Source organism: Schistocerca gregaria, chromosome 2, assembly GCF_023897955.1.
Source record: "Schistocerca gregaria isolate iqSchGreg1 chromosome 2, iqSchGreg1.2, whole genome shotgun sequence".
NCBI lineage: Eukaryota > Metazoa > Arthropoda > Insecta > Orthoptera > Acrididae > Schistocerca > Schistocerca gregaria.
In genome coordinates this window covers 539,591,505-539,612,495 of record NC_064921.1, presented here as the reverse complement: position 1 = coordinate 539,612,495, position 20,991 = coordinate 539,591,505, and the positions used below count along the sequence as shown (strand labels likewise).

Here is a 20,991-nt window from a genome sequence, read left to right as displayed (position 1 = left end):
CCTGTGGCTGAAGCCTCTACGTTGTCCATACGGCTGAGGGGAAGGTGTCACGACACATCAACCAGCTACGACCTCTCGTGGGCGACTATGTACCGGATGCTCTTCTGCCACCCTGCATTGTCTTTCCGCTCAGTCATCTCCACATCATGGCCAGTACCATCAACTTCTCCACCACTGCTGCTGATGTTTTCATAACTGTCTTCTATGCTGTGGGTGCCCCCTTCAGCTGTCAGGGGCCACTGGGGACTTCAGCTTCCACACTGCCACAGCCTCAATTGCTGCTGCCCTTATAGCACCTGGTGCTGCCTGTTCCACCACCTTCGCTGCAACCTACTTCCCTGGAGTTGCAATCGGATGTGGAAATGGTACTGCCACATGACCTATAGCCTCTTACAGGAGGGCGAGTTTTGCATCTGCCCGTGCTCGCACCACTTACAATGCTACACACTTGTGAAAGTGTGCCGCATGACACAACAACCTACATCGACCACAGAAGTAATGGATGTGAACACAGTGCTCATTTCTTAGTGAAGGAAGAGGACTGCTGTAACTACCGATTTACAATGTGCACCACTTCATAGTTCACGTATGAAGCTTGTGCTTGATTTGGCCACTAGAGGCCACCCAGTCTGCTAGAATGACAGCAGTTGTGTGTGAGAACTAATGAGTGTACAGGCTAGAGTGCAAGGATTGAACAGCCACATGTGTATTGCTAATTACATTGTACCTTGTCTTCCATGTGTGTGTACTGTTTGAGGAATAAATTACAGTGTTCTTGGGTTAGAACAAGAAAATATAAGGGGCAGTCAAATGAAAATCAGTCATATGGACAAAAGGAAAATAAACTGTTTATTATTCTAAACAGTGGCATATTAACAATATTTTTTGGGGGGGAGGGGGGGGGCGCGGAGGCTAACTTTCATTTTACAATAGCTCAAACTGAAAATTAATTTTATTGAGCAATACTAGTTTAATCTTTAAAATTATAATAATAAATTGAGTCATTGGTTTAAATTTGTTTAATTAGAACACTAATGACAAAATGAAAATTATTTTTCGAGGTTATGAATTACATCATAAAATAAATTTTATAAAGTTGTGATGGCTGCTAACAAAATCATGATATTGTGGGATGTGCTCTTTTTGTCAAATTCTTCAATCTTCCCCAGAACTGAAACAACACAACCATAAATTTACTTGGAGTCTTGTACACTGCAAGGATGCTTAGTCCATCTAGTGAGTGTGGTACATTTCAAACTCCTGACTCAAACAATGGTTTTGATTTGATTTGATTTGATTTCTTTATTAATCCATGTAACAATTTACATTGTGTGGATTTCGTCAGCAAAATCATATACAATACAATATACCTACAAATTATGCACATAAAATTAATATTTACACAAATTTTTAAAGTATGTTACATTAGTTTTATATCCTTATGTAATTTTCTTATAGTACTGTAAAATTTTGGATTTCATATTTTAATTATTTCCTCATGTATTACAATGCAGGCTACTTTAATTTCACAACATGTTTTAATTCAGATAGTCTGTTACTGCATAATAACTTTTATTTAATAAAAATTATTTGAGGGTATCATTAGAGTTGGCCTATGCTTTGGTAGCCCAAAGTAATTACATACCATTTTCAGTGTTCCCAGTAAATTCTTAATAAATGTATATGTCGGTGACTACCAAATTAAAATTTTGAATTGCACAAAAGAATATACAGCTAAAGGATAGTTCTATTGTATGAAAGCATGAGCTCCATGGGCTTTACCTGACAAGGAAGCAGCACTGTCACAGACCTGTCCTTGTGAAAATAACACATCGAAACCAAATTTCACCAAGTTTTCGATTATACATCCAGCTAATCCTTTGCCAGTCACATCAAACACTAGAGCAAATTGCAGGAAATTCTTCTACATCTATATCTATACTTTGCAAACCACTGTGAGGTGCATGGCACAGGGTAAGTCCCATTCTATCATTATAAAGATTTCTTCCTGTTCCATTCAAGCATGGAGCACGGGAAGAACGATTTTCTGAATGCCTCTGTGCATGCACTAATTATTCACATCTTATCTTCACTGTCCCTACTGAGTGATACATAGGGATTGTACTATGTTCCTAGTTCTTGAAACTTTGTTCATGGAGTTTCTCCTGATAGTCTATGTCTATCTTCAAGAGTCTGCCAGTTCAGTTCCTTCAGTATCTCCGTGACATTCTCCCACAGATTAAACAAACCTATCAACCTTCTTTGTATATATTCAGTATCCCATGTTATGCCTATCAGGTATGGGTCCCACACACTAGGGCAATATTTTAGAACTATCCACATGAGTGATTAGTAAGCAATTTCCTTTGTAGATTGATCGCACTTCCCCAGTAATCTACCAATAAACTGTAGTCATGCCACTTCATATCCATACAAAGCATTACACTTAGGTATTTGTGTGAGTTGGCTGATTCCAACAATAACTCATTATATTATAATCATAGGATACTAAGTTTTTAAATATTGTGAACCACAAAATTTTACATTTATGAACATTTAAAGCAAGTTGTCAATATCTGCACCACTTTGAAATCGAATCTCACTGGACATTTATTCAGCTTATTTCAGATAGTACTTCATTATATGAGGGTAATCCCAAAAGTAAGGTCTCCTATTTTTTTATAAGTATGTGGACCTGTTTATTTCTACAGTGGTTTACCACATTTTACAATTTGAACATTTAACTATTTTTCAACATAATCATCATTCCTGTCGATGCATTTTTGTAGACGCTGTGGCAGTTTTTGTATACCTATGTCATACCAGCTCGCCGCCATGCTGTTCAGAAAGTCATAAACCTCTTATTTCACCTCGCCATCAGAGCTGAATCACTTTCTGGCCAAATTTTCTTTTAACCTAGGGAACAGGTGATAGTCACTGGGTGCCAAGTCAGGACTATTGGGTAGGTGGATGATTATGTTCCACTGAAACTCTTGCAGGAGAGCAATGGTTTGCCAAGCGATGTGTGGGCAAGTATTGTCATGGAGAATGTGTACGCCCTTGCTCAACATTCCTCTTCTCTGCTTCTCAATTACCCGTCTGAGTTTTTTCAGAGTCTCACACTACCTGCCAGCATTGATTGTGGTCCCAGCAATTCAGCTCTGATGACAAGGTAAAGGAAGAGGTTCATAACTTTCGGAACAGCATGGCACTGAGCTGGTATGACAAGGACATACAAAAACTGCCACAGCATCTACAAAAATGCATTGACAGAAATGGTGATTATGTCAAAAAATAGCTAAATGTTCAAGCTGTAAACTGATGTAAACCATTGTAGAAATAAACAGGTCTATGTACTTATAAAAAAATAGGAGACCTTACTTTTGGGATTACCCTCATAGATAACTGCATCATCTGCAAAAAGCATAATTTTTCTACTGATATTGTCTGCAAGGTCATTAATATACAACATGAACAGCAAGGGTTCAGCACATTTCACTGGGACACATACGAATTTACTTCTACATTTGATAATGATTCTCCATCCAAGTAACATGTTGTATCCTCCCTACCAAAACGTCCTCAATCTAATCACAAATTTCACTTGATACCTCATATGATTATACTTTTTACAATAAGAGTAGGTGTAGTACTGAGACAAATACTTTTCGGAAATCAGGAAGTACATCATCTACCTGATGGCCTTGATCCAAAGCTTTCAGTACGTTATTTGAGAAAAGAAATCTTCATGAATATTGAGATTTGGAGAAATATAACGGGCACAAAGAGAGATTTGTTGTATTCCAACAATGTCAGCAGTTTCATCTGCAAGAATAACAAAATCTTTGCCTTCATTAATGTGTTGAACAGTCCTCCCCTAGAGTTGGTTATTGATGTGACTGATAAACTGATCTGGGACTGGGGCATTAATGTAGTTGTTGCATTTACCAGTTCCTTCCAAACTTGCTTTTAGGTTTTCATCACCTTTCACACAATATTTTACAATGATTGAAAAGTCACCCATGTTCTTGTCATTTTGTTCGTTAACTTCAATAGGCACAGAGTCCCTTTAATGCAATCTCCTGATTCCCACACGGAATCATGATCACATTAATAGGAACTAAGTGTTTTCTATTTTATTTTTTTTCCATCCGTTCCAGCAAGCTTTGGTCCAGGCAATGTTTTATGTCTTTGTTTTGTTCATCATCACGGGAACAAAATTGTCACATCAATTACATCAGCCTTATGGTAAGCATTGCTCACAAGGAAATATTCAAAAACTTGGAGGTTACCAGGGCTCCAACATTTTGATGACTACCTTTATCCAAACTTGTCTCAACAAAAACCACACAGTTCATACAGAGGCACTATCCTCTTTAGGAGAGTATAGTAAAAAAAAAAAAAAATTTCTCCATCTAGCTTAGGTTGAACTTGTGATACTTTTCAAAGTGAGGGGCAATTTGTAGGTTGCATTGGGCACAAAAGGACTTTGGAAATATTGTAGCTTCAAGTGGTCATCAACTGTTTCATTATTTGTTTATTTATTTATTTATTTATCTCTTGTTCCGGTGATCCATATTGTGACACTATCACAGGATATGGAACGTGTCAATTTTACAAGCTTTTGGCCAGAATTTATGGTAATACATAAAACAAAACAAAAACAGTAAACAGTAACTTAGGTCTCACTACAAAAAAATACATTTTAGATATAGATAGCGATTACACAAGAAAAAACAGTAAACAGTTCCTTAGGTCCCACTACAAAAATACATTTTAGAGAGAGATAAAGATTACAAAATAATAAGTGTTACAGAGAAATAAATATTGCAAAATATATGTTTACAATCAAAATACTCGGTATTACAAATACAAATTTGGGCATACATTTGCAATTTACAATACAAGAGATGTTAAACACTGTAGTTCAGGAACTCTTCTAATGTATAAAATGATCCTTACCAAAGGAACAGCCTTAAGGTTTTTCTAAACAAGAGATCATCATCTACTAAACACTTAATTCTTGAAGGGAGGGCATTAAAAATCTTACAGCCACTGAAATGGACTCCTTTCTGCACCAGACTGAGATTTGGCTGTTCATAGTGGATATCATGTTTCCTTCTAGTATTGTGACTGTGATATGCAGTATTCAGCTTAAAGATGGATTTTTCTTTTCTTATGAAGCACATCAATGAGAATATATATTGCGCAGTGGATGTAAGTATTTAAAGCTTCTTAACAAGATTCCTGCATGTGGCTCTAGGATGGACTCCACACATGATCCTTATGGCTCTTTTTTTGTACACACAGTACTTTTTTAGCCAGTGGCTGATTTCACCAAAATATAATTCCAAATGCCATAATTGCATGAAAGTAACCATAATACGCTGACTTCATAGTTTCCATATTTCTATAAGAAGAAACAATGCACAATGCATATGTTGCTGAACTTAGTCTTTTGCACAGATGCACGATGTGGTTTGACAAATTCAGTTTGCTATCAATATGCAAGCCTAGGTATTTTGAGGAATCTACCCTGATTATTGTCTGCTCACCTACCTTTACAACTATTTCCTCATCTTTGGATGTTTTGTGGAACTGAATGTAGTTTGTTTTACAGTAATTTAAAATAAGACCATTAATCCAGAATGAGATTTTCACTCTGCAGCGGAGTGTGCGCTGATATGAAACTTCCTGGCAGATTAAAACTGTGTGCCCGACCGAGACTCGAACTCGGGATCTTTGCCTTTCGCGGGCAAGTGCTCTACCATCTGAGCCACCAAAGCACGACTCACGCCTGGTACTCACAGCTTTACTTCTGCCAGTACCTCGTCTCCAACCTTCCAAACTTTACAGAAGCTCTCCTGCGAAACTTGCAGAACTAGCACTCCTGAAAGAAAGGATATTGCGGAGACATGGCTTAGCTACAGCCTGAGGGATGTTTCCAGAATGAGATTTTCACTCTGCAGTGGAGTGTGCGCTGGTATGAAACTTCCTGGCAGATTAAAACTGTGTGCCCGACCGAGACTCGAACTCGGGACCTTTGCCTTTCGCGGACAAGTGCTCTACCATCTGAGCTACCGAAGCACAACTCACGCCTGGTACTCACAGAACGTAGGAGACGAGGTACTGGCAGAAGTAAAGCTGTGAGTACCGGGCGTGAGTCGTGCTTCAGTAGCTGAAATCCAAACTGACTTTTGCTGAAACTATTGTGTTCACTGAGATGCTTAACTAGCTTAGCACGCATTAGTTTCTCTAAAACCTTTGAAAAGCTTGTCAGAAGTGATATCGGCCTATAGTTAGCAGTATCCGTCTTATCCCCCTTCTTATACAGCGGTTTTACAGCTGCATACTTAAGCCTCTCAGGAACGATTCCTTGCTTAATTGACGCATCAAAAATGTGGCAAAGGACTTTACTTAAGTGGCTGGAGCAGTATTTTAATAATTTGTTAGAAATGTTGTCAGTTCCAGCAGAGTTTTTACTTTTCAGGAATTTAATAACTCTTTCAATTTCTTGAATAGTGACTGTTTTTACCTTCATGTGTTGTACTGAACCAGGTACTCTAGCTTTCAAAAGATTGATGGCTTGCTTCATGGACCTTTGTAAACCTATTTTTTCTGTTACTGTTAAAAAATTGTTGTTGAATGTGTCTGCAACTGTTTTTGGATCGCTAACAAGATTACCCTCACTTTTGATTTGGATATTTTCACTACAAATTGCATTTTTCTCCGTTTCCTTCTTTACAAATTTCCAGATAGTTTTTACTTTATTGCTCGAGTTGTCAATTTCTGCCTTCAAGCAAATGTTCTTTGGTTGCCTGAATTGTCTTATTCAGAACTTTATTGTAGATTTTATAGTGTGTAATCCTACTGTTATCATTTGAACTCCTGGCTGCATTATATAGTTCTCTTCTCGTTTTACAGGAGATTTTGATGCCTTTAGTAATCCAAGTCTTGTTTCCAGATTTGAACAGGTTTTCTCTCACTGATTTTTTAGGAAATGCTTCTTCAAAAGGCTTGTAACTTCATTGATAAATATATTAAATTTTGAATTAACATCAACTGTAGCATATACAGGAGACCAGTCCACAAGCTGTAATTGCTCATTAAAGGTTTGATATCAAACAATCATGTACATCATACTTACAGTCAAATGGTGAACTGTCAGACCTCGATTTTGCTTCAGAACCTGAAAAACGTGATTTTGAATTAGCAGTAATGCTTGTATTGTTTGTAAACAGCAGTGTCAGTTACTGTGGTGGATCACCCATTTTCCCAGCTTGAGAGGACAGGGCTTCTTCCAGCCATGGTGCCTTGGAGAAGTAGTTCAGAATGTTTCCACTTTTTGTTTGCAATGTATTGTCTTAGTTCTCAAAATCAATACCTCACTATTCTAGCTTCAGTAATACTGGTATTCAAAACAGTGTCCTATCAAAAATTTGACAACGGGTAATGCAGAGAATTCCCTACGAAACATACCACAACGTTTCCTGACAATCACATGCTACAACAATGTGTCCACCACCTCTACAATGTACATCATTTCTGTATTCATTAACATTCATTTATGGATACTGTAATATGCTGAGACAGAGCTTTTGAATATTGTATTTAATTCACCATTGATGTTAAACTGAAATGTATTACTAAAAATGAAAATGTGTAATTTTACTATGTAATGAACCTTTTTCTAATAAATAAATAACCTTTAATGCTTAAAAAACCCTCTATTTACTACCAATCAGTCATGATGTACAACCATGCCATTTATCACCAATTCTCTTTTGTGTGAAGATTTGTTCATAAATAGTCTGTCATTGGCATATTGTAGCAGTATACCAGTTCTTCACATACTGAAACACAGGTGTTGTTAACACTTGTTTACTGCCCATAGTCTCTTAGTATTATGATATTGTGTTCTGGTGTGCAACAAGAACATGTCTATGAAAGTACATTATTATTTTTGACTGAAGAAATTTTGAAACTGCAGTTACTGTTTTGTGTCCTAAGACGCTCATCCCTATTGTCTGTAAAATATTACAATGATTATAAACATAGATACCATAAACATTAACTTTCTGGGTTGCCTGTTGGCTTTTTAGCATAGGATGTGAAAATAGTCGAACAAATATAGCACTACATTATAATCACAGAACATTCAAAGATGATATTAATAATTCTGGTTAGTGTATATGCATTATATATTAATTATTTTAATCACTTCAAGTTTCTACAGAGTATATTGTTAGAGTTCTTGCTTGTTTTTCAATTCATGTTACTTTTCTCACTACCCACAGTACAGCCACTTTATTAGTTAATAAGACAACATCAAAGTGCGCCTCCTCTATTTTGATACACAGAATCAGTCATTACTCCACTTATTGATTCAGTGCCTCATTTGCAGCATCCCATCTTTTCTTTTCTCATGTATAGTTTCACATGAAACATACATTAAATAAGTATTCATTACATTCATTACATTCTTCCTGAAAATGGTAGTCATAATAGGTATTGAAAATATTAAGAAAGTGAATGAACTTCATATGTGACCAGTTACCATGACATTTAGCACTATACTCCTGATGAGTAAAAAATTCACTTGAGACAATCTATAATTCCTCTGTTAAAGAAAACAAAACAGTAAAACTTACAATGGTGCAGCATAAAAATCCACCCCCTGTCACCTGACTCTGCACTATATTTGTCCTGTTAACTGACTGTCTCCTGTATGTTCTTGTGCAACAACTTTTATTAGTGGGGTGGCTACCTACTGACTCAAATGTTTTGGCACTATGTCGGACTGTTGATGTACCCATCAACTTTCATTTTTCGTCACTGTCATTATGTCATAGTTCACAAACATACTCTTCTGTACCTTTTAGACTTATAATTTACTTATGAAGCATAGAACATAAGTGTCCTGTGCCTCAGAACATTAGCAAATTATTATAATGCTCAGTTTGCTTATCACTGTTTGTTTATAAAATTGTCTAGGTGTTCTAGTTTGCATTTCTGTTTTTTACTTTGTGTGGAGCTATACAAATCACTGAGGATCAGAATACATACTTTTCTTGCTTGGAATAATTTTTATGGAAGAGAAACTTATGAATTTTGCCCCTAATACCGTCCTCATGTGCAATCCTTAACTTCTGCTGCAATGATATTTTTGTTATGTTTGAAACTTACCTGGTTTGCTTAAATTTTTATTTTTATGATGAGGATTATTCTTAAAGCACCTGCTTCTGTGTTGTTTACAGGCCAAAAGTGCCTTCTCATTCGTATTTTTCCTTTAGACTCAAAAGTTTTTCTTCCATTAACAGTCTTGACGTGGAGAAGATTGAAGTATGATGATCGGACTGGGTTGATTCTCATGTGCTCAAAAAATGGTTGTAGCTTACTGATTACAAAATTAATAGTTTTTTGACACCCACAGAGGTAAAAATATTTTCACCTTCATTCTTTAGATGGTGAGCAAAGTCTTTTAATTGTGGAATATATATGGGTTTATAACATGAAACATTCTTTCTTAAGCATCACATACACCAGCCACATCAAGCTGTAACACACAAAATCAAGGAAAGATGTTTATGTGCCACAGCATGCCTAGGGTGGATGTCAAGCTGTGCCACTCTGTGGAATAATAAACAAGTTCTGTCCAGTGTTCGTACATGGAAGTAATGGTACATTTTGGCATGCACTGTTTGGATGGCAATTCTCGTTTTCCATTTTTATTGATGTGTGCACATGCACACTGGGACTTTTTCATGCATTACAAACACTCTGCTCCATTCTGCACAGTTCTGCTGTGGTCTGCACCATTCTGTGCTGTGCATTTATGTGCAGGGCTACTTTTCTGTTTGTAAATTGAAAGAAGTTTAATCATCATTACAGCTGAAATTTCACAATTAATTATGTGTAGTGTTGGCTTCTGATAATTTTCTGAGCTCCAGTATCCAGCCTTTTCTGTGTTGCAACTTCTCTTTTATGTACCTGTACTGGTGTAGTGTTCGTGTTGCCATTACGTGCTGGTTCAGTTGTTTAGCCTTTGACAGTTTCCCAACCCACCAAGGCACAGACATGAAATTTCCAGGCTAATCAGTTCTTAAAGCCTCTGAGCTTTGTAATTCATGTAATGGTACTTTTACGGTTTTGTTAACACTCATGTGAGAACACATCAGTGAATGACTATGTAACTGGCTAAAGACATACATATTTCATAATATGATATATCATCTGTATGTACTTTATGTACAGAAGCTATCACATTATTGTGGTGGTTAGCATCAACTAATATGAATGTTTTCAAAATATGTAACAAATTGTAATTGTGCCCCGGGCTCAAATAACAGTACAGGAGAATGAAGGGTCTACAATACTCCAACAAATTAGTAACAAAGTCACACGAATGAGTTAAAAAGATTTATTTATCTTTGAGATTTCTTGAATAATGGAGTCTGCAACACTGCTTGTAATATAACAGAAAAAAAACCTCAATGGCTAAGCACAAATAATCACAGGTAAACACACAGTACATATGAAATGCAATTTACCATAACTATCTGTTCACTTCTAAGAATTCACTAAATGATGTTGCCTGTCTAAGTCAGCCCTGTATAATGATATACAACCAAGTGGGTGAGAGCTGCTCTTCCATCTTCTGAGTAGACTTCTGTCCATTGTTGTCCGGCCAGTAATTGGCTGAGGAGAAGTTGATGTCCTCATCCTCAATGCTGCCTGTGGTGCTGGTGGAACTTGTAAAGGGGTGAGTCTCTATGGCACTGGCACCAGCTTGCATCTTTTCGCCTGTGGTGCTTTTGTCCTGGGTGTGTCTCGTTCAGACGACACAGCACTCTAAATGTTCCTAATCACAAAACTCTTTCAGTTTTTGAGTGAGTGCTTTGAAATTTTGACACAACATTGCATTGAATATGCATGTGTTTTTATATACCTATTTTTTAAAATATGTAGCAAATAATTTTTTTAGAAATTTAATATCAGGGAAATAGTGTTACAAAGAAATCTCAAATGTTATTCCATATTAGAATGAAACATTGTGTCAAAATTTCAAAGCAATTGCTCAAGTACCTTGGGAGAGACATGATTTTGATGAAAATTGACATTTTATTTATATAAATTGTTTTGATCAAACAGTAGGCTGTTTTCTCTTCCTCAAAAAACTGATCATTTCACAATTTAAAATTATTTTAGATTGACAACTTAGTCTCAAAGGTTTTCTGGTCTACGCTGTGGCTACAGAATAGAGATATTTCAGTACAGAGCCATAATTAACTCTCACTATTTATTTAACAACAGAACCAAATTCAGTAACTTCCTATCCACTTGGAAAGGAACCTTTTTTATATGAAACAATTTACAGCTGTGACGAAATTTTTCTGTCACTGGCCAGAGGAAACAGTAAAGTTATAATTAATTACATAATGAACCATGTTTGTAAATATCTGTGTTTATATAACGGGTTCCCAGAATATTTTTTTATTATTTTTTTTTATTTTCACTCATCTAGAAAATTTCACTATGCTCTCTTGTCACATGAGTGCAAATGTAAAGTATCCAATTAAGAGCAATTTGGTACAAAGGTCTTATTCATATTTGATTGTGATGTTTTTGCTGTCACTTATCATACTTTGTAAAATGAATAGTTCTCATTTTAAACATTCCTGTGACCTAATTTATTTTTATGTTGAAGTGGATCCAGATGCCAAAGTCATACACACATATAAAACTACTGTCATCATTGTCTGTGTATTTATTGGTGTCACTACACTGACTATAATGTTTGTCATTCAGTGGCATCTTGAACTGAGGCTGTTTTGGAAAAATCGTTTTGGGAAAAGTGAAGAAAATGGTAAGTAAATGAAATACTAGATTACAAAATTTTACTAATCTCTTAATCAAAATCCAACCAACTTTGCAAAAGACTATTTTCCATTAGCACAGTTTCCTTTCTATCTGTCATTTCTGATTTATAAACCAATTTTAATAGTGGAAAAAATTATCTCAGTTCCCTTGTGGTATTAGGTTTAAGTATTATCTCAAGCTTTTGGCATTTTTCTACCATTATGATCAGGAGCTGGCTTATATAACTGGTGCTGTGTTAGTTTTAAATATAGAGTCTGCCAGATTATGTCATGACCAAAGGCCCAGAAATTTAAATACACTTCCAGACGTACATAATGTTGACATATGCAGTAGAGACATGCTTGTCGAAACACAAATCTGATAGTAGAGTTAGCACTTTGGAATTGACAGCTGATGATGTGATTGGGTAGACTGATATTAACACCTTTCTTGATGACAAGCTCAGTACATCAATACAAGGGGCAAGATTTATGTTTCATCAAATTAAGTCTACTCTTGTCCATAGGCAGTGCTTTGCAGCTACTGAGTTTTCCTGACCTTAACATTTATTAAAACAATGGAGACTCCAGGTTGGAATATCAACAGTATTAGGAAAAGAAGAGATTGCTACTCACAGTAAATATAGCACGTCAAGTTTCTGACAAGTACAAAGAAAGGACTGTTACACGTTTAGCTTTCAGCCAAAGCCTTCTTCAGAAAAGAAAATACACACACATTCCCACAAGTTAGCGCACCTCATGCACACATGATCACCACCTGCAGGCTCTTGCTCATGTCCACTTTGGTCAATATTCAGTCCCACAAATGTTGTGTTTGTTATGCAACCTATTGAACTTAACTGTCATTTTTTCTCATCAGATTAAAATTTGTGGCATTTCTGCTCTTTATGTTCAATGTAACTACATCGGTTGTTGAACAGTTGTCAACATCCTTGAAGGGTATCATTTGCTTCCTATGCATGTAGTTCCCTAGATTTTTCAGTGACTGTAATATAGCTTTTATCAGCAAAGAGAATTTTTTCCACATGAGATTTCAGATGCACTGAGCAGATTACAGTTGGAAAGAATGAAACAGCACTAGGTAGATTGCCCAGTAAAGCTAATAATAATAATTATTTTTATTATTATTGGAAAACTGATTTATGTATGTCAGGAAGAGTATTGGTTCTAATGTGCTATTCCGAGGAACTTCTTTATAAATATACACAAATCAAAAATAGTTTTGCATTACCTCGTTTCTGAGGATTCTGGAACCTGTACAGAGAAATGGAATACAGATCAACATAAACATCATTTCTGCCCTTTTTTTATTTCTGGTGAAAAGCACACATTGCGTGTTGTACCACCATACAGTGAGACCTTCAGAGGTGGTGGTCCAGATTGCTGTACACATCGGTACCTCTAATACCCAGTAGCACATCCTCTTGCATTGATGCATGCCTATATTCATCATGGCATACTATCAACAAGTTTATCAAGGCACTGTTGGTCCACATTATCCCACTCCTCAATGGCGATTTGCCGTAGATCCCTCAGAGTAGTTGATGGGTCACGTTGTCCATAAACAGCCCTTTTAAATCTATGCCAGGCATGTTCAATAGGGTTCATGTCTAGAGAACATGCTGGCCACTCTAGTTGAGTGATGTCATTATCCTGAAGGAAGTCATTCACAAGGTGTGCATGATGGGGGCACAAATTGTCTTCCATGAAGGCGAATGCCTCGCCAATAAGCTGCCGATATGGTTGCGCTATCGGTCAGATGATGGCATTCACATATCATACAGCTGTTACGGTGCCTTCCATGACCACCAGTGGTGTACATCAGCCCCACATGATGCCACCCCAAAACAGCAGGGAACCTCTGCCTTGCTGCACTTGCTAGAGAGTGTGTCTAATGTGTTCATCCTGACAAGGTTGTCTCCAAACACATCTCCAGTTCAAGGCATATGCGACACTCATCAGTGAAGAGAATGTAATGCTGGTTGTGAGTGGTCTATTCGGCATGTTGTTGGACCCATCTGTACCAAGCTGCATGGTATTGTGGTTACAAAGATGGACCTCAATATGGACGTCGGGAGTGAAGTTGCACAAAATGCTGCCAATTGTACACAGTTCGAGTCATAACACAACTTCCTGTGACTGGACAAAAGCATTATTCAAGATGATAGTGTTGCTGTCAGGGTTCCTCTGAGCCATAATCCATAGGTAGTGGTCATCCACTGCAGTAGTATCCCTTGGGCAGCTTGAGCAAGGTATGTCATTGACAGTTCGTGTCTCTCTGTATCTCCTCCATGTCCAAACAACATTGCTTTGGTTCTCTCTGAGACACCTGGACACTTCCCTTGTTGAGAGCCCTTCCTGGCACAAAGTAAGAATGCGGACATGATCGAACCATGGTATTGACTGTCTAGGCATGGTTGAACTACAGACAAGAGCTGTGCACCTCATTCCGGGTGGAATTACTGGAAGTGATCGGCTATTGGACCCCCTCCATCTAATATATGCTGCTCATGCATAGTTGTTTACTTCCTTGAGCAGGTTTAGTGACATCTCTGAACAGTCAAAGGGACTGTGCCTGTGATACAGTATCACAGTCGACATCTATCTTCAGGAGTTCTGGGATGCAATACTTCTTTGGACGTGTGTATTTTGTTTCTCATAAGTATGTAGGAATTTGGTAAAAAACAAGATGTTCATGACATGTAATGACTGTCAGTGTTACCAATTCCTGTACACAATATTTATTTATACACATTCCATGTACAGATACAACTTAACCACTTGGTGTCACAGAACACACTACCCAAGGTCCAGAGATACTGTTATTTGGCCCTCCCCAAAGGCATGGAGTACTGAAATGTGTTGTGGTATCTCTGGAAATGCTGTCTAGCTCATATTCATCTAGAAGTCTTGGTCAGCACAGCAGTCTGCCTGTTCGTGACGTCTGTACTGGCTGAGTAGGTGGTACTAGAGGTTCCATCGTTAGGTCATCCGCCGGTGGTTGTACATGATCCTGTGATGGGGGTGTAGATTAATCCTGTGTCCGGTTTTCCATGTTGTGATCTTGGGCTTACACATGTAGGATGCCATCCCTGGATAAGGCAGATAACAGTGCATCTCTACTGAATGACTGTGGTATCGGTGTGGAGTGGTACAATGATCACGACACCATGCTGTTGCCGACCTGTCAGTTTTTGTACGTTGCAGATACCATGATCGTTGAGTCATATAGAGACACTGTGATATCTTCAGGAAGATAGTGCTTGACATTGACTGTGATGGCAAAAGGGGTTGAGTCATGGCCTGGGGTCAAAGGGGCAGTATTTTTCCCCAGTATTTTTCTCCACCATAGTCCATTCTGGCTTCAGTCAGACACAGTAATGGGTTTGCCGGCTAGCTCAATTTGAATGTGTTGGGTCCCCATCCTAGTACTTTATACAGTCCACTGTACTCTGGGTGCAGTGCTGACTTGATAGTTTCTGTGCATAGCATTACATGAGTGAAAGTCTGTAGGTTTTTTTGCACAAATACAGAGGGTGTTGTGTGATGTGAGGGCAGTGGGACTCTGATGCTGAGTATCCATTCTCTGACCCGTTGTAGGAGGTCAGAGCAATCCTTGTTGCCTTTGTCAATTGTCCATGTGACAAATTCCACCAGAAGACTAATCGCTTCACCAGAGAGGCTCTTTGCTAGTGAGGTGTCAAGGTCCTCTTTGTGAGCTGTTCTGATACCCAACAGCACCCAAGGTATGGCCTCTGACCATTCGCTATTGTGGCACACCAGTGCTCTTTTCAGTGTGCGGTGCCATCGTTCCACGAGGCTGTTTGACTGTGGATTGTAGGCTGTGGTATGGAATCAGTGGCAGCCGCAGAGGTGGCACAGTTCCATAAAGAGTCAATTCAAATTGTCTACCCTGATCGGTTGTTAGTGACTCAGGGCAGCCAAATCTCACTACCCATAGACTGATCAAAGATATCCCAACTGTCTCCACTGATAAGTCCCTGAGCAAAGTGGCTTCCACCCACTGAGTTGTTCGGTCAGTGACCGATAGGATATAACAAAATCCATTAGATTTAAGTAGTGGCCCCACTATATCTATATGTGCATGGCAAAAACAGCCCTCTGGGACAGAGAAGCTCCCTAATGGTGGCTGGTTGTATTGTCCTCTGGTAAGAAATGCACGCTCATGTCCATGTGGCACAATCTCTCTTCATATTCAGCCATACATAACACTCTGAAACTAGTTCTGTCGTGGGGCACACTCCAGGATGAGCAAATTGAATATTTTTTGGCGATAGTTGACAGGGACGGAAGGTCATTGCCTCCCTGTTAACACATCACACCAAACTAGTTTGTTGGTCCCAGACACTGGGCATTGTTGTAGTTGTAATCCCATGTTTACACTTGACAAGAATTGTCCCACGTCCGTATCTGTTGCCTGTGCATCCCCAAGGTTACCGAAATCCAGCTGAATAGTCACGGCTGCTAGGTGGACAGGTAGTCTGCAACCATATTGTCCACTCTGTGCAGTTGGTGAACATCTGTTGTGAACTGTGAGATGTGGTCCAAGTGCCTAAACTTGTGCTGTGTGGCATTGGCAGACAGGTTCTTTACTGCAGCAGCTAATGGTCGATGGTCTGTATAAAAAGTAAGTGGTCTCCCTTCAGTATCATCACAGAAGTAGTGCACTGCTTCACACATGGCCAGTAGTTCTTGGTCAAAGGTTGACCACTTCCTTTGAGAGTCTGTCAGTTTCCTTGAGAAAAAATGGAGAGGTTGAATCATCCCTGGCACTTCTTGCTGTAATATAGTGCCTATCACTTGATCGCTTACATCTAATGTAATGATAAAATGAGCATCTGGTGAAGGTAGTTTGAGGGTGATGGTGTGGGCTAGTTGAGCTTTAATGTTGCTGAATGCAGTTTGCACCTCGGCTGTCCATGTTAGCTTCATCTTTCCCAATTTATTTTTCACTGTAGAGTTCTGTGATGGGAAGTAGTGTTTCAGCTGCATGGGGCAGGTATTGTTGGTACAAAATTGACAATGTCAAGAAATTTACATAGTTTTTGGTAATTTGTGGGAGGAGGCCAGTTAGTGATTTGCTCAATTTTGTCCTGTGTGGGCTGCAAGCCTGTTGCGTCGACTAGGTGGCCGACGAACGTGATGCAAGGCTGTCGCAGTTGGCATTTGTCAGTATTAATTTCTCCCTGTGTTGTGGCAGCTTGTTGTATACTCCATGTAGGTGTTGTTCATGTTTCTCTGTGTATTTTGAGAATATAATTAAATTGTTTAAATAGCAGTAAGAGAGTGGCACATTGAAAAAGAACCCATCAATGAATCTTTGCCATGTCTGTATGGCATTTTTCAACCCAAATGTCATGAATAGAACTTTTTGTGAACGTCCTCCAGGGCCATAGCTATTTGGTAGTATGCTGTTTTATAGTCCAATATGCTAAAGGTGGTTGCCCCTGCCATCTTCTGTGCAAAATCTTGAATATTTGAGAGACCGGGTAGTTACCTATAATTGTTTTGGCATTGAAGTACCAGTAGTCGCTGTGTACTCTCTTTCTTTGGCCACATAGTGATTGTTTATGCCCATTCACTGTCCAAAGGTCTGATTATACCATCCTGGAGAAATTCTTCTATGGCTACCTAGGCCACCTTGAGTTTGTGGGGGGGAAAGGCAGTAGGGGCGGTAGCATAAGTTCGATCCCGGAGTCATATTAATTCTATGGACAGTGCCGTCCACAACTATGCTAACTGCTTTGTTTGGTAGTGGTGGCCCAGGGGGTGGAATCCTGTTGTATTATCTGTCCATAAGGGTGGTAGCCTTGTTGGTGGGTAACCTGCTCACGAAAGCAGAAACACTGTTGCTATTTGACCTGCTCGTGAGAGTTGCATCACCAAGTATAATGGGCACTGTACTAACTTGTGTATCCGTGCCAGTGGTTGTGCAATTATCCTGTGGCTCTTGGGTGCACAGGGCCATCTGTAGTTGCTGACGGATTGATTGCAGTTGGTTGTCCAGTTCATGATGATGGCTGCCAAGGTGCTCATTCTCTGTACATGTTTTGTTGTTCTCTTTGCAGATTATCTTTTCGTGGAGTTCGTTGCACAGTGTTGCATGTTGTAATGCAAGATCCATTGCAGTCTCAATGTCTAGTGGTGCAGGGGGAGGGTCCATGGTGAACAGCAGACTGTCACTGCAGACACCTCCTCTAGGGTGTTGCCTTGTAATAACAGAGCCCTGCTAATATCCAAGATGAGGCAGTAATGATGGAGGAAGTCTACTGTCCGCTCCGAGCACTAGTTCCACCATTTCAGCCACAAAGAAAGTCCACAGACTTGGTGTGTGGTCATCTAGCCAGAGCATCACATGGGCTGTCCCCACTACTGGTATTATTGTATCACTTGCCACTCAGAGTTGTACGCTTGAGGGCTTGTAATCTCCTCTGGTGAGATATGTGGGTAGTGTGCTGATGTCTGTGCCCATATCGACTAGCAGGTACTAGTGTAGCCAGTGCATATAACAAACGGTTGTGCACCATCTGCCTCTGTGTGTGGCATGTTACGTCCTTTGGTATCTCCAATAGAAAGTCCGCTTGTTGTACGGAGGCAGGCTGGTGTGCAAGTGTAGTTTGGGTAGCCACACAACTGTCAGCAGTGGCGTGCATTGGCAACAAATCACGCACGAAACCAGCAGTAGCCGCTCGTCATTTTGTTTTGGCTGGGCTGTATTGTAGCAGCCCAGGTGTCGGCCGTCTCCCTTGTTTGTTTATTTCCTGCAGGTGCTGGGTCCATGCGCCATGATTGTTGCAGTGCTGCAGGGGTTTCAGCCTGTAAGGTGGCTGGGGTCCATTTGGGGGGGGGGGGGGGGGGGGGGGGGAGTAGGAGGTTTGCTTCGGGTCTGTACACAGTGTCTACCCCTGCTGCCCTCGTCTGTTGTGTACCATATCGATTGCTCGTGCGGCAGTTGTAGATGACTGTCCTGGCGCTGATCAGTGTCTGGTGATGTGTGAGCGCCAGCATCCTATCAGGCACTTGTAGACGCATTTACAATGGTGTGTCCCCACGTACTAGATGTGCTATCTGTATATGCTCTGGGAGCTTGAGTAACCATAATGACCACAGGGCCCAGTCTGATACTAGGTTGTTATCAATTTTCAGGCACAGTGTCATCACCCAGCATTGTCTCATTTATGGCAAGGTGCAGCTGTTGCTCTGGCATGCGTGACAACTTTTTAATATTAGTGACTTCATAGTCTCATACTTGTGCGCAGTCGGGTTATTTAGCAGTAGATTGCTGACGAGATCTGCTTGCTCACCGAGATGGTTGAGAACTATTAACAGCTTGCTCTGCATAAAGCAAAGCACACTTCTGTTGAGTTTGTGTGAATGGGTGGTAGGTGGAGTTTGAGAGATGGTGGGTGGTTTCCATAGTGGTTGTTTTCTATTGTTCCCACTGAATTTCCCCTGTGCAGTAGTTGCATGGGGTTGCTCGGACTGACTGTGGTGGCCTGAAGAGGTGTGGCCATTGTCTGTTGTACTTGTCGGCACGGTATGGTGTGATATTCCGTTTGGAGCTGTGGTGCGACATGCGGCGCAGGTGGCTGGGCAGTGATGTCACACCCGTGAGGTGGCGAGGGTCGCAGCACACCTGATACCTCTGTGCCATCACCCGTGTGACATATAGATGCATCAGCAGAAAGCAGAAAAATATAATTCCATTGGATATCACAGTTTTCTGGCAGTGTTTGTCCCTGTGTCCACTGTGCACAGTGTTCCACTAGTCGCGTTGTGGCCATCGCGGTTACTGTGGTGGTGTCAGTGTAATGAAATGTAGTGTGTGTTGTAGGTGGTGCAGCAAGTAACTCCATGTTAACAGCATTGCACCCCTTGGTCATAATGTGTGTCGTGGTAGGTGGAGTGAAGTCACGGTTGTTCAGAGGTCGTCACAAAGTGGGAGGTCCTTGCGTTGCGCCTATAGGATCAGCAGCATGCTGTGTAATCATCGTCAGCTGGATAAATTCGTGGTAGATTGTCAGTTCATGTGCTATGGGGTCCACTGTAGGCATGGAGTTGATGTCTGGCTCGAACTTGCAGTTTGATGTCACAGTGGTTGGTGTAGCAGTCAGGTTGTAATTCTGATATCCATCTTGTGGTTGTAGTGCTGTTGATTTGTCTGCTGTGGTATCCTGATAGCTGTTGATGTGTGGTCATGCTAAAACAGTTGTATCGTGCAGCACATAGTGAGCATCAGCGTATCCCGGTGCAAGCTGGGCTGTGGGGATTGGTGCGGCCAGCGGGTCCGTGATGTCACGCCCAAGGTGTGTGACTTCAAGCGCGTGATGTGTGAGAGCAAAAGCGCTGTGCAGAAATATGCCATTCTGTTCAAAATCACTGTTAACCCACCTCTCTGCCCCTGAGACCACCAAATACACTGACTTTCATGTTATCACTCACTGTTCAGTGTTTGTTATGTAACTGTGGTTGGTGTCTGTAATTAGCCTGTCAATGCCTGACATCTCAATAATGGTAGAGACGCTAGGTTGATAGGGAGACTTGTGAGTAGTACTTTTATTAGCTGAATGTATAGCAATTGGAATATTGCACTCAAGAATGGCGGGGGCAGCAGGGTAGGACCATTGCTCATTACCGTCGATCATCGTTGTCCCTTCTTTATGTAGTCTGATGAGGTTAGTGTCCACGTAAGCACTCGTAGCACTACTTCCAGTGTTCAGTAAAGACACTGTTGTCGATAGAAGTTCAATATCATAGTCATTATGTGTGCATTGGTGTGACAATGGTTGCATTGTTGTGCACATATTAAACCCAGAACTATTGCAATTTCCATCTTGTAGCGGTGAAAAGTCGATACATAAACACTCACAACACTTGCTGGCTGACCGTTGGTGTTTGTAGAATCCACATTGGCAAGGTGTTGGATTCTCATGTTGGGTGGAGGCGGAGCAACGTGTCACACGAAAATGTCGCAGCACGGGGTCAACAGTGTAGGAACTGGGTAACGAACACGATGTTCGTGATGTGTAATGACTGTCAACATCACCAATTCACATGTTGTTATTGTTGTGGTCTTCACTCCTGAGACTGG

The 20,991-nt window shown here is 40.1% G+C and overlaps 1 protein-coding gene across 1 annotated transcript in view; it reads left to right on the top strand.

Annotated features, from left to right (window-relative positions):
• LOC126331082 (interleukin-1 receptor accessory protein-like 1-B) overlaps positions 1 to 20,991 on the top strand; it is a 121,329-nt gene that overhangs the window by 77,412 nt on the left and 22,926 nt on the right. Inside the window, exon 6 of the mRNA XM_049996441.1 lies at positions 11,708 to 11,866. Within this exon, the coding sequence (XP_049852398.1) occupies positions 11,708 to 11,866 (159 nt within the window). The remainder of the gene's footprint in view (positions 1 to 11,707; positions 11,867 to 20,991) is intronic.